Here is a 14,734-nt window from a genome sequence, read left to right as displayed (position 1 = left end):
CAAGTAACTTAGAGCAGATTCTCAATATATATTCATGTAAATATAACCAGGTTTTTTATTGGAATGTCTTTTTTTTTTTTTTTTTTTTTTTTTTAAATCTAGCACAAGTAACACAGTCTTGTTTTCTCAGATATGGCTTAAAGGTGGATATTTGGGCTGCAGGTGTGATCACATACATACTGTTATGTGGATTTCCACCTTTTCGCAGGTGAGTGTCCCTCTATGTCAAAGGGAAAAACAGTAAAAAACCATGTTCTTTCTGAGCAAATCTTACTATCTATCTCCCTGAAGAAGGCATCCTAGAGAAATAAAGTGGATTAGATTGACACGTTCTTTTTACCTTTTCGTTCCTTTTTTTTTCTTTTTTAATTGTTTTCCCTTGTCGCTCTTTTCACGTTTTGGATCAATTTTATTTACTATCTTTCTAAGGGAGCAACTGGTTTACTGCTGTGTGCAGGGATATCATAGAGTGAGCGTACAGTTCCTTCTCCTTTTGTCCGCTGTGTATTCCCGTTCCATGAACGTGTATACTTTGCCCTCTAGTGTTTCTGTTTGGGGATAGCAGCTTAACTGGTGTGTAGTGTTGAGGGTGGAGGTTAAATGGTAAACTGAGGTGAGGGGAAGAATTTATGCTGCATTTTTAACCTTGTTAAGCTTTCTGGTAAGTATCATATGAACGATGGAGTTTTCAAACGGGTTTCTTGCTATTCAATGTCACAATATGTATGAGTTCTACTAAAATTCACATGGATATGCTTTGTGCCTCGGCAATTTTTTTCCAGGGAATAAGAAGGAATTGGCACATTTTAATAGAGAATTCGCCTCAACATATGAGTTATTTTTTCAGTCTGTTTGTCCACTTTGACAGCAAAATACTTAGTTTTTAACTAAAAATCACCAGACTGAATATTTATTTTGCAAAGAATAACATAAAAACAATTGCCGGGAGTGGGGGGGGGGGGAGAGAAAAAGAAAAAAAAGCATTTAGGTTAGGTATTTATTTTTTGCATGTGGATAGTTCATGTTTAAAACTGAAAACATGTTTTGAAAGATATTTTTTATAAACAAATGGCAATTGCTTTGAATAGATTTTGGGGGTTGGGCATGGAGAAGGTCCACACCATGTATTAGAATCAGGTCTTAACCAAGGTTAATAAATATTTATTGCAAAACCAACTTAACAAGTCAATTGTTCATTACAGAAATAGGTTGGGTGGATGTTCACAGTGGCTGGGGCCAACAAACAAGTTAAAAAAAACAAAAAATGTTGCCATTGATCTCTGAATATTTACGATACCATGTTTTTGACACAAAAGTACTTATCCTTTCAGTATCAGCAGCCTGCCAGTATTCAGTAAACTAAGTGTATCCTGCCTTTTCCATATCTTCCCTTTGAATTTCTGAAAATTCTCCTGTTGTGACAGTTTAACAGGAAAGGCTCATTTCACTACCCTTCTCCCCCCATCATGTGCTTTCTGCAGCAGATACTTTAGAACTTAGGCTGTCAAGTGACTTATTTTTTTAATCACCTTTCCTGTTCCTGTACGTTAGCTATGCAGTCTCTATTCCAGGGGAAGTCCTTTCACGTCAATATGTATTTTTCACCTCAATGTATTAGTTTTTCTGTTCTCATCACGTCTGACAGCGTAACTATGCCAAACACCTCAGAAGTGTTGCCATAATATAAGCTTGCCAATTGTGCATTTGTAGTAGTTGATACAACATCATTTCTGTTCCATCCTCAAATCAAGTTATAAATTCACATGACAAATTGACTTCTTTATCATGGTCTTTTTCATTACTGCTGTTCTACAGTGAAAACAATCTTCAGGAAGATCTCTTTGATCAGATACTTGTTGGGAAGCTGGAATTTCCTTCTCCCTACTGGGATAACATCACTGATTCAGCAAAGGTATGGATATCTTTTCCACTTGAAATAGTGTTTCCGACAAGCCACTGAAAAGACTGTGCGCAGTTGGAAAGGCAGAGTGCAAGATTCAAAACAGACTCTTACCCAGTCTTCCAGCTGCTGTGTCTTTTTAGTTAGTTAGCTTAACTGTGCTTAATGAAAGCTCAGATTGTGCAGGCCATCATGTTATTGTCTGAGTGAATAAGTGTAGCAGAATGCTAACTGCATTCACTGAACATCACATGCTATTCAGTTTACTTAATGATGGATTATTATAGAAGGTTCAGTGCTTCAGCTGTAAAATAAGTAAGTGTCCCTGAATTTTTCGCTCCTGTCACTGTTAAAAGAATAATTATTGCTATGTGGACTGAATGTAATTGACATCTTTGTTCCTATTTTACTTGAGCCAGTTATTAGAAATTTTCAAGAGGTGGAGCCAGCTCAATTTGTCATTGCTAATAGTTCTTGTGTTATTGCCATTTGTGTTGAAAATGGTTGTGTGTAAGATAAAGTTTCCAACTTTTAAGCCCGACTTCTCAAGCTAACTCAGTAACATGCTCTGAACAATATCTGAGGACTCTAATTAGCAAGTGGAGATTATTTGTTATCCAGCCAATGAGAAGTTGAATTTCTTTTGCATTTCCCAACAGCTGTTTATCCATTTGCCAACATTTCCCAAGCTCCAGTCATCTCACACTCTTCCAGACATGCGTTCTGAACAAACAGGGCCTTCAGTCTTGGTACTAAAGGTGACCTTTCACTAAGACTTACACAGACTAAATAACCTGGCTAGTTGAAAAACCTCTGAGTTAGGTATCTTTTTATCTGATTGAAGAAGCCATTTCCCAAAACTGAAGTCATGAACTATAGTTCCTTGAAATACTCTTGGTAAGAAGATGAAGACTGAAAATTTGGAGGCTATAAAAGTTTTTTTGACGAGGAATTTGGCTCAAAAGACATGAAGTTGTTCATTTGGGAGGGGGACATAATTGTCTTAATAGGCTTGCAGGACCAAGAATTACACCAGTAGTTAGTTGCGTAAGAGTAAACTTGAATGAATAAACAATTGAAGTGAGTCGGTTGGGGTGGGTTTGTTGTTTTGTTTTGGGGTTTTTCATTTGGGGGGGGGGTATTTATTTGTTTGGGGGTTTTTTGTGTGTTTTGGGGTTTTGTTTTGGGTTTGGTTTTTTGGGTTTTTTTACTAACTGCTTGATATCAATGACCTCTTAAGCCTTATCTATAGCCACTTTTAAGAGAAGACCCATGGAAATACTTGATAAAGCTAATGACATCTTCTCAGGTGCCTCTAAAATATGATGAAAGCCACACTACCAAATCTTTTGGGATTAACCATATCATTAGTAGAATTAATTAAGCATTTTTTCTATTTCTATCATCTTATCTGCTTTTTGCTATACCAGGTGATCCTTAGCTGGTGAAATGTGTTAAATGTCTTTTATTCTTCTGGAGCAACACAGAAGAGAACGTAGTTTTCAAATAATTTCAGCAGGTTCTTGAATTTCAGATGCAGTTTCTTGCCTCTGATATGTGCTCTTTATGTACTGTTATTATTGTGCATGCCCGTAAAGGATCTCATCCATCCTAAGTTTGTTTTCATTCTGGTCACCTGCCTGAATATATAGAGAACAAACTAGAACATTATGGCAGACTCAGAGATACATGAATATGATAAGGAAGTTGATACGAAATATGCTGTCCAGCATACTCTTAAAACTAAATGGCAAATTTTTTTGTGCCACTAAAGTCACACTGGTATCAGTGTAAGCTGGTGGGTTTTTTTTTTTTTTTTACCCAGATAGCAAGAACTTGATGCAACAATATTTTCAATTGTAGTGTTGTTCCTCACTCTCCTCAAACTCTTCTTTCTTTTTTTTTCTTTCTTAATAAAGGAGTTAATTAGCCTGATGTTACATGTGAATGCTGAAGCTCGGTACACAGCAGCACAGATCCTAAGCCATCCCTGGGTGTCAGTAAGTAAATTACATTTGTCTCTGATTTGATATTATATCTCTAAATCTAATCGCTAAGGTGTGGTTTTCAGAAGCAGCAATACTCTTCTTCTTCTATGCCCATTTCTGTTTACTGAACTACTAGTCTCATTTCCATGTAAGAGAGAGCAGCAAGTGTCTGAAGTTAGCTGCAGCTCTAACAGCAGAACTGTTAGCTTCTGTATTCTGGAAGAAGAGAGTGAGGGTATCTCTTGCTGATAGCAGTTAGTAGGTGCTGGGGATTGCTATAGCCCTGCTTAACATAGCATGACAGGCAGATGTGCAACTTGAACATCTTTTTTGTTATTCACGTTCAACCTAGAAAAAAGTAATCAAAAAATGTGTATGTGGAAGCACTGTTGTGCGTGTTGGCATCTTACTTGCTTCAATGCTGCTTAAAGTACAATCTCCTGTTTCTCATAGCACTTCAAGCTTCATAATGAAATTAAAATTAGCAAATAAAATACCTAATTTAACATAGGCACTAAGCTGGTTGCTGCTGGGTCTTTCACCTGTTTGGGCAGCAACAATGGGGAACACCAAAGTGCATTGCTTATTGATTTAAAATCAGTTCATTATTAATAAATACTAAGTTTACATGTACATACTCAATGTTTATTTCCACACACATTTTAAAAGAGGGACTGAATAAGATCTGTGGAGTTCCCTCAAACAGGAGGAGACAACTGTAATGCGTCTATGCATACAGTTCCTCTCAAACGTATTTGTGGTACTGTATAATGTTTCCAAAGTTAGGACATGATGGCCCATTTAAGATTTAAAAGAAAGCCAAATGACAAATACGCTTTTAAACATTATTTCAAGCATGTTATTTTTAATTTGCTTGAATTAAACTTGCAGCTTATGTGGGACAAATCAATGGACTGAAAGTATACAGCATCTCATGCCATTTTAAGAAATAGAAGTTCATACATGAAACAGTGATTGCTCTGTTTTTTTCCTCTGTAATTTGTCTAAATACTTTTGAACTATATCTCACATAGCAGAGGGCATTCACTTTTTGGCTACCTGTCTGAATGCTTACTTTGCATTAAAAAGCAGGAAGTACCTGAGGATAATATTCAATTAATTACATTCAAACATACTTTTGGGTTTTCCCTGACTTGAATATTGCATTTATTCTTATACAGGATGATGCTTCCCAGGAGAATAATATGCAAGCTGAAGTAACAGGTAAACTGAAGCAGCACTTTAATAATACCCTACCCAAGCAAAATAACACATCTGCTGGGGTTTCTGTCATCATGGTAAGAGAAATTAACATTTTTATACATTGATATTATACTTTGCATATTTTTCTAACAGTGCTCTATGAGCATGTGTGGTGCAAGAATAGCAAAGCTAGAACAGTCTTTAATTCTAGTCTTTATTTATGTATAGTATGGATCGTCTCACCATTGCTTGAGAGCAACCAAGTCTATCAATGTGCTAGCTAAGCTACAAAAACAAGCTTTCAAACAGAAACATGTAAACACTAAGTAGTTGTATGTTGAAACAAAGCTTATTAATGATTTGAAATCTTTTATTATAAAAACTGTAATGTTTTATCATGCTGACCACCTAGTTAGTTAAGTAGGCTCTTTGCCTCTGCCCAACCAAGTATTGCTTGGTCTTAAGGCTGCTGTTGTTCAACACTACACTTGCTGGGAAACCAGACTCTATTTCAGAAAATTTCTTTGTAGTATTGAAGGTTTACCACATTCATTTTGTCCCAGTCTAACCCCTGCTGTGTACTTTGTGTTTCCTAATGGGGAACTTTCTTCAAAGCATACAAAGGAACCCCAATGACCTATAGTTGAACTTACATAAACAGTAATTCCAGAAGACAGATGTGTAGAATCATGGTAGAAGAAACTGAGTTTACTGCGATCAATACTCAGAACTGCACTTGTAACTGACCCTGCGCTTTTGCAGAGAATATGCAACTGCTTTAGAGAGTGAACTGCCATTCTGTTCTTATTGTGGTCCACTCTCATCTAATGCAAGGATGGACACTGCGCACACTTCAGTTACTAGAAGAAAACTAAAACCACCTATGGTAGGAACATAACAGTAAATTCCACCCTCACCCCTCCCCATTAATATTAATTACTCTCAAAGTCCAGCCCATTTATGTTAACAAAGAATTGTTCTAATCATCTGAAAGTAGGTAAATTTAAATTATGTTTCTATGATTTTTCAAATACATTTATATGAATAGGCCAAAGATTAAATGTAGGAAAAGTGGTAACATAAAAAATAGAGCAGTCAGAATATGGATTTCAGGTTCATGCTGTTGTCTACATTTCATTTGACAGTTTGACTTGACAGTTTGAGAGGGACTTCAGAGCTTCATTCTTTATACTGTTGAGACTATGGATAAGCCTGAAGCTGAAAACTGGTATAAAATGCACTATATATAATAAGAGCAATTTTAATTCTAACTCTCAGCCCCTCTCCAACTTGCATGCCACTTAAGCCTGTCTCAGATCTCTGACACAGCATAGCTTCTGGCTTCTTATTGATGTGGGGTTTTTTCCAAGTCTGTTAGCTACTGACATTCCTTAAACCAGGAAAGTACACCTCATTGAAACTTTGCATTTTCCCTTTTCCTACCTAATTTCCTTCTTACAGGAATGGAAGGATGTAAAAGCATAATTATTTATTTATGGATGTACTTCCCAGTTATTGCTGAAGATAAAAGTAACTTCTTGTTCAAAACACTGTAATCTAATGAGGGTTAAGCCCCCAATTTGTTATTCTTGCCCCAGTTTATCTAGAGCATTGAAATTTAATTGTCTTCATGTTAAGAAGTTCTTTACTTGTATACTAGCACTCATTGCTTAAAAACATTCAGATTCAGACAAGCACAGTATTGTAATTCTCATGTATTGCAGTGCATTGCTATATTAGTCCACCTGCATATTAAATGGAATCCCTTTTAGCATCACTTCATTCAAATATTGTCATTTGGTCAATGCAGATAATATCATCATGTGGCAGATAGGTAAAACTGCACATACCTACTTCAGTGTTCTTGCACAGGAGACCCTCTCTGCCCCTAAAAGCATGCTGCTGTTAATTCATTACTGATTTTTTTTTTTTTTTTGTCAATTTCAAAACGTTCTGTAATTCTAAATTTGTTGCAATTGTGTTCTGCTTAAAGTAAGTCTAGTTTCTGTCCCTTGCTTCCTTCCTTTTTCCTCCTTTCCCAACGCCTGCATTGCTTTCCTCTGAGTAGGTCCAAGGCAATGGTACGTACTAACTGCGATGCTTTGTTCTGCTGCACAAAAAATACATGTTCTCCATTTTTAACAAGAAGAAAGGAGAAATAATTCAGCCAGTCTGAAGTGGAAAGAGTTTTACAGCCACACAAAACCAGTAAAGGAAAAATCTTTCAAACACTTACAAAGAAGTTTTCTGTATTAAGTGATGCATATTTGAAATATTCTAAGGAAACACTGATGTAACTGGCTATTTTTTTGCTTCCTCAGACATGTCTTGGTCTATTCTCCTGGGAATAATTTTGTGCATGTATGTATCTTAGAATATGCAAAAGCAATTATTGGAAAAAAAAACCCCAAAACCACTGAAATAAGCATTCTTTCCATTTGAAATAAAAATTTTAATTGTCATTTCAGCCTTTATAGTATCACAGAGCTAGTCAGAAAGTAATCAGTCCAAAATTCGTAAAAAGTCATTCTTTCTTAGTAACAGTAAAATTAAGCCTCCTCTTCAGTCTTAAAAAAAAACCCAAACAAAACAAAAAAACCCAAAGCCCCCAAAACACAAACTAAATTGCATTACATAGGTATGCACTGTGAGGATAGCACAGGAGAAAATCAACCATCAGCATGAACTGAAAGCATTTCCTTTCCCTTTTAAATAACTTTTCCTGCCACTGAAATAGCAGAAACCTGTTTATTCACAACCCTTTTTCCAGCAAGCAAGAAAGGAAATGCAATCCTGCCAGCATAGCAGCTACTTTAGCTATGATGTGAAATATTTTTCTCATTATTAATCTCAAAAGCCTAGATATAGCTCAGCTTGTCATTTCCTTGCATGCTCCATTTGTAAGAGTTGATTGTTAGTAGCAGAGAATTCAATTGTGTACTAATTTTTCTCCTTGTACCTGTATGCATGTAACTCAATTTAAAAACAAAGAAAGAAACAAAACCCCACAAAACCCACCCTAAACCCAAAATACTTACCCTTTTCTTTTGGGAACTTTTATACTCAGTACTTTGGTCTGAAAAAGCCTGGCAGGAAGGCTTTCTGTGTAGGTGTATGGTGAGGCTCCTTGCTACTTCCCTTGCCCCAAACACATAGCCACCTAATTATACAAAATTAGAGTAGTTTCAGCAGGAGAGTCTGAGTGAGACTGATTACAGAACAACCCACCATCTGTATACCTGCAAATTCTATAAGTCTTCTGAGAAAATGAGAGATACTAGTCCAGCTCTCTTTGCTGAGTCAGGAAAAAGCAAAATTTGAATTCGGGTATCCCATAATGAAATAAGTTTTTACTACCAAGCTATATGATCACTTTGGAAAAAAAGAGGCTAAATACCTTATTTCAGCTGTCCTTGATAATTCTGATGCAGTAAACCACATCTGAAAAAAAATACATAATAAATTTAAGTTGTATCAGAAAATTATTTCAGTATCTAAACCCACATATTTTAGTGAATAGTGTACTATACAAATGCCACTAAGAATACAGAGAAGTTTTCACATTGGTAAAGCAAGTCCTCCTGAGCAGTCAATGAAAAAAAAGAAATTGTTAAAGAAAAGACAGAGGACCTGACCTTGCTTCACAATTAGTACATCCCAGCTCAAAATAGGAAATTCCACATAAATGTAGACATAAATATAAAACACACAAAATGCTTACACATACATATGCGGGGGGTGCCAGAGAGGTGGAACATGTATTTCTGCTCTGCTCCTCAGTTCAGGTGTCCACATTTGCAGATTACTGTAGAAAGCCCAAGCTGTACGTGACCAGAGTAAGTGTACCTTCCATCATTCCTCATAACTGGAAAAGCTACAAAACTTACTTAATTTGTATTAACTGAAATCTGTATTACCACCAGTTCTTGAATATCTTCCACAAAATAAATAGTTAAGACAAGAGATGCTGGATTTATCATGATCAGTGTCAGCCTTCAAACTGTGAAACGAGATAAATTATGCTGTCCCTCCAAGTCTTAGAAAGCAATTTTGACATATGATTCTGACACAAGAACTACTACATTTCCCTCTAGGTAACTTCAGACATTCCGCTAGCAATTAAACATTACACTGTGGTTTAATATAACTTTCAGAGGGTATGAAAGTTGTCAGCTTCAGCAGACACACCACATACTCCAGATAATCCACCTACTGCACTATACGGTTCTCAGTTTTCATTCTAACCTGCTGCTGTCTTCTCCAGTAAAGTCCTTTTTTAAGTATAGTATTCAGAAATGACGCCCTTTTGCCACTGTGTCAGCATCATGAGAGGCCATTTACCTACTCTAAACAATAAGCAGAAGAGTAGACCCTTTAAGGGGGGAAAAATCGTTAAGTTTTCCTCTGTCATCTTCACAAATGTCTTTACCATGTAGTTTGTATTATTAAATTTTCACTAAGCATCATATGAGTCCTTACGTCTGCAAAAACACAGGTACATAAATTTTACTAATAGCTAGTATGAAGAGTTGCTGCTCTATCATAACCAATCATGTCATTTTTTTTCCACATCAGACTTGAGAGACAAAATTTTAAACTCGCATCATCATGGCAAGCATATGTCTGCAAGATAAGTTTTCCTTACGTTTTCCAAAGTCAGCACCACAAAAAGCTACAATTAATTATATATAAGATTTCTAATATTATTTCTCCTTTCTTTCCTGGCTCTAATGCATGCACTTCATGTCTTGTAGATTGTTCTAACCCTTAAGTTAAGACAGGGTTTTTTTGTGTAACTGCTATTTTCATATGTTACCTTGTTTTTTTCATTTGTTTTTAGAACACAGCTCTAGATAAAGAGAGTCAGATTTTCTGCAGCAAGCGCTGTCAGGACTCTGGTAGAGCTGGAATGGAGAAAATTTCTGCAATTACTGCTGCAGCTGATGATCCTCATGTGGCTGGGTCCGAGACCCTCTTCCCTGCTGCTTCTGAGCCACTCAGATCCCCCATGCTCCCTGCCTCAGTATCTCCTCAGAGTGCTGGGGATGAGCCTGGTGCGTAGGACTGATGAAACCAAATCCAAGAAGCTCCCTAGGCTCTCGCCACAGTTTCTCTTCATTTCACATGCCAAGTTTGTTTTCAGTTCGCTTGCACCCTCTCGTGGCGAGCCCAAGGCAGACTCTGTCATGGGAGACTCATCTAATAGTGGGTGAGTGGTAGTGTGCTTTGAATGCTCTTTGCCCTTGTCTTGAGAACAGCAGAAGGGGACGGATTCTGGCAATGTTAGATGATTTTTGGCATTGTTTAGATGATCTGTGTTAGTTTAATTAACTGCATTTCACACAGCCTTGGGCTCGAAATAGACTAACTTATGGTGTAGCTAACCATATTTTTGTATGAGCAGTTAGATGAAGAACAGTTACCTAGCCTCACCTCTACAAGCAGGCCCTATGCTGTTCTTCTGAAGGGATTCTCAGAAAAGTTGGAGAGGAAGATAAGGGAAGAAAACTTGTATTCACCTTCTATTCTGATGCCTCTATTTTTAGCCAAGTTTCTTCTAAACTTGAAGAGGCAAATTTTCACAAAAAAAATTTTTTAGTGGACTAACTGTAAAAAATCATGAGACAAGCATTGGAGATAGCAGGAAGGATGGTTGTTTTTGCATCATGTTTGTTATCTGACTTGCAGGCTGCAGGGTAGTGTTTAGATAATATGAATTTAAATAAAGTGACTTGGGATGTAAACACGAGCACTGGACATTTATTTGTAACAAAGACTGGAGTCAAGGAAGCCTTTTTGTTCTAGCCATTTTCTGTCCTAACCCCAAGTGTCCCATCCACACCTTTCTGCAGGGTCAGACTACCTATTAGATAAAATAAAATTACTCTGGACCTGTGAACAGAAAGCCTGCTGCATGTTATCTACGCTAGGATGAATGGAGCAGTTCCTAGTTTTAGGGTGAGCTGATAGAGGAGCTACTACAAATGGCTGCTGTCAATAGCTATCAAAGGTTTGTCAGTGCTATCCCCTGTTCACCTGGTGCAGGCACTGGAAACAAGGATTGGGGAACAGCTATCCTTAATCTGCAGTCACAAGATAGATGAGGTGTTCTCTTTCCCGTAATGCCTAGTTCAATATCGTATGTATTCAGCTTATTCTTTTCCTTTGCTCGTTCTTATGAATTGGTCATAGATCATTTTCTTTCTTAGCTATACTTTCTACTAGAATTGTAAAAGACAGACCTGCAATAAACTTTCTTCATTAAAAAAAGCCATTCATTTCTTTGAGAATTCAGTTATTTTGTCAGCAAAATTGTTGTCTTATTCTCTCTGGAGAGATGGAACAGCTAGGTACCTACCAAAAAGATTTCATAAAATTAATATGAGGGATTCCCATGACCTTTTAAAGTTCATTGACTCCTGTGGAACATACAGGTAACACATGACTGAACATGAGTGTTTCGCCTTTTGAAGATGCAATTAAAAGGTTCACTGGAGTAAATTCAAGAGATTGGGAGGGATGGGAATGGCCTTTGTACAACATTATGTAAATTTATATTTTTTTACAGTGCAAAAATAGGAAAATAACACTTTAATCTTACTCAGAACAGAAACTAGCAGGAGTCCATTAGCTAGCTGTGGGTGCAGTTGGTAAATTCTGTAACAAGTCTTAGACTAACCTAAAGAAAGGATGAATAATTTCTGATGGAGTGGGCTAACCAGTCACCTACAGCAAGGAAAGGGAGCCCCTTACAGAGAAGACAGTGATAGGCTGCTGAATTGGGAGGTAAGTAAAGAAGAAGCAGCAACAAAGTGATGAGCCCTGGCTTGAGTTCCATTTTTTAATGCGAGGATGGATATTCAGCTGCCTGAGGCCTATTTATTTTATGAAGAAAAAACTGTCATGATGTAGCTGAGCTATCTAACGTGTTGTGTTAAACAAAATCTCATGCATATATAAAAGAAAGGATGATAATTTGCCTGGTCAAAAGCTACCAGTTCTGAAGAAGAGAGTAAAGACATACATACCCTGAATTCATGTCTCTAAGATCACTACTGATCGACATTTAAGCAGTCTCAGACAAGTATTTGGATTCACAGAGCAGAAGCAGTTGACAAACTATGCCAAAACACCTATTTAAAAATAGTGATGACAGTTGGAAGAGATGATCATACATAATCGGATGAAAACATGGGATAACTGGGCAAGTTCCTAACTCTGTGTATGACCTTAGGAAAACTGTATCGCTACTTCATGACTTAATTTAGTTCCACAGATGTTAAATGTATGGATGCAGAGGTGGTACGTTTGTGCTGCTCAGGGTATCACAGTTTAAGAAAAACCAGACATGTTTGTTGGTTATCACTGAAACACTTAATGAGGGCTCATAAGTATTATGTTTGGTTTGTTGTCTACTGCAATTTCATTTAATCTTTCGCTCTTTGTAGAACAATCAGTTGTTGGAAGAAGGCAAAACTAGAAATGAAATTGTAAAACAAACAGGACTACACTATTTGCTATAAAGGGAAAGAAACTACTATAGAACCTGTAAACAAGTTGTATGTTTGTCAAATAGAACTATCACTTTTTCGTTTCATAGAAGTAGCTGAAATTCATGTACCATTTTGATAGATATTGATTAAATGCCAGTTTTTCAAACACTCGTGACAGCACACTGCTACCATGCCTACATTTTAAAAAATGAATTATTTTTAAAAGTCTTTTTGAAAATCCCCAGTCCTTTTAGCTCCTTTGAATGTGAGCAGTTGTTCATATATCCCAATGGAGCCAATTCCTGCAATTCTAGATTTGAAATCCCAGAATTGAATCCTCCCCTGCTGTAAATCAGCATAACACTAAGTTCAATGAAATTCCCATCAAACCATGCCTTAAAGACGATTACCCCCCATTCTTGGACTTACTTATAAAATTAATTGCAAATTGTCAAGGTACATTAAGGTAGATGGTGTTTTATGATGATGTTACTTTCATCAAGTATTGTCTCATACTTACAGCTAGTCATTAAGAATATTTACATAGGTCAGTAAATCTTACTTAGGACTACTTTAGTAAGCAAAGATCTGTTGTTTTTGGATGCAAACAGTTCCCCAAACCCCTAAACTAAATACTTGAGGAAGATAAGCTAGGAGGAAGCAATGATTAACAGATTGCAGGGTAATTTTTTCTAACTTAAATAAATATGTATAGCAGCTAGTACACCAGAAAGTATTTTTAACCTGCTTCTCACACTGAATTTTCCCTTCCTTTCCTCCTGCCTCTTTTTTTTTTTTTTTTTTTTAATTTATTTAAATAAACCAAAGCGCCGGCTTTTCTCCTATAGTAGCGTGAAGCTTTTTGTTTGATCTGGGGGAGTTCAGTCTTTTGATTCAAGGAAGCAGGTCTTCTAAGACCTTATTAACCTCTCTCAGAAACCGAGGTTCTACAATTTAGGTATGTGGTTGAGAAGGCTACTACAACAACAGTAACTTCCACAGGTTGCATCCAGTGCCATTTTTCTTGCTCTATGCTTAGGGATCACACTGAGTGTATATCAAAGAGGTTGCCTAAATACACAATACAAGTGATATAGGGTATCTTTCAGTGGGTGCCAGACACTTCATGTTACCTTTTGGAGGGCATGATACAGGAGACACTCCAGCACCCTGATGTTCATCGGTGAGATCAGAAGCAAGATTCTGTATATGATTTCCAAGAGAGATCACAGCTTTGGCCTTTATGAGTAATTTTCCCAATCTACTTGAAATAAATACATGTTAGCTTGTTAGCTAGGAAGCAGTAACTTGTTATACCACTGCCTGCACGCTCACCAAAAAGAAGTTCAAATTCCTATTCACAGAAATTATTTTGATCAACTTAGGATAAACGAATAAGTTTAAGCAGCAAGCGGGAAATATTTATTTTAAATGTCTCATTTAAGCCTGGTTTTCATATCTCTCTTTCTCCCAGTAGTCACCGGTCTAATTATTACAGATTATCTGATAGAGTATATTTACTGAAGTATTTATTCACTTTAAATAAATATACATATTTATTATCTCTGGTTTTAACAGTTTTAAAATAAGAAATAATATTTTACATATACTCATTATTTCTTTCAAGCTGCATTCAAATAGCAATTGGAAAGCAACAGAAATTCACAAAACAGGTTCCCTATCCAAAATGCTGGTGAAATATATATATTTTTTTTTTTTTTTTTTTTTTTTTTTTAGGATTCAAAAAGGGCAAGCAAATCAAGTACTCCTACTTTCAATGTCCAATGCATACAAATAGGTATCTAATTGAGCTTTTCTGTCAGGGTAATCCTTTCTAGCGAGATTTTAGTTTTATTTTTAAACTAAATTAGCATTGTAAAAAAAATACCATGGCAGGGATTGAAGCAGCAAGCTGCCATGCAACCATGCACCAAGAAGTTTCTCCTCATCTGTCACTTCTGTTCTTCACTTCGTTTCAAACAGCATTTGAATTTTTAGTGCCTTTGTCATGTTTGGAAATAGAAAGCCCAGAGTGAGAATTGTGTAAGGTGCCAGTTTCAGAGAAGCGCAGCTTCACCAAGAAGTATCAGCAAAATACTTCTCCCCAAAATAATATTTGCCAGTTAGTTAGTTAATATGAAATCCTGAAG

The 14,734-nt window shown here is 36.6% G+C and overlaps 1 protein-coding gene across 5 annotated transcripts in view; it reads left to right on the top strand.

Moving 5' to 3' along the window:
- Window positions 1-11,385, top strand: part of DCLK2 (doublecortin like kinase 2) — an 86,707-nt gene extending 75,322 nt beyond the window's left edge. Inside the window, exons 12-17 of one of the 5 annotated variants that reach the window (XR_003992174.1) lie at window positions 131-208; window positions 1,816-1,912; window positions 3,820-3,900; window positions 5,070-5,186; window positions 6,237-6,319; window positions 9,932-10,005. Coding sequence is in view for 3 of the 5 variants with exons in the window: in XM_030491552.1 (XP_030347412.1) it covers window positions 131-208; window positions 1,816-1,912; window positions 3,820-3,900; window positions 5,070-5,186; window positions 9,932-10,153 (595 nt within the window). In the remaining 2 variants the exon portion in view is untranslated. Of the gene's footprint in view, window positions 1-130; window positions 209-1,815; window positions 1,913-3,819; window positions 3,901-5,069; window positions 5,187-6,236; window positions 6,320-7,159; window positions 7,173-9,931 lie in introns of all 5 variants that reach the window. The other 4 variants (XR_003992173.1, XM_030491554.1, XM_030491552.1 and 1 more) reach the window with 4 other exon arrangements.
- Window positions 11,386-14,734: the final 3,349 nt, after the last annotated feature.

This window comes from Strigops habroptila, chromosome 7 (assembly GCF_004027225.2).
Source record: "Strigops habroptila isolate Jane chromosome 7, bStrHab1.2.pri, whole genome shotgun sequence".
Classification (NCBI taxonomy): Eukaryota; Metazoa; Chordata; class Aves; order Psittaciformes; family Psittacidae; genus Strigops; species Strigops habroptila.
The sequence above is the reverse complement of the archived record's forward strand: the minus strand, read 5'-3'. Positions and strand labels throughout refer to the sequence as shown.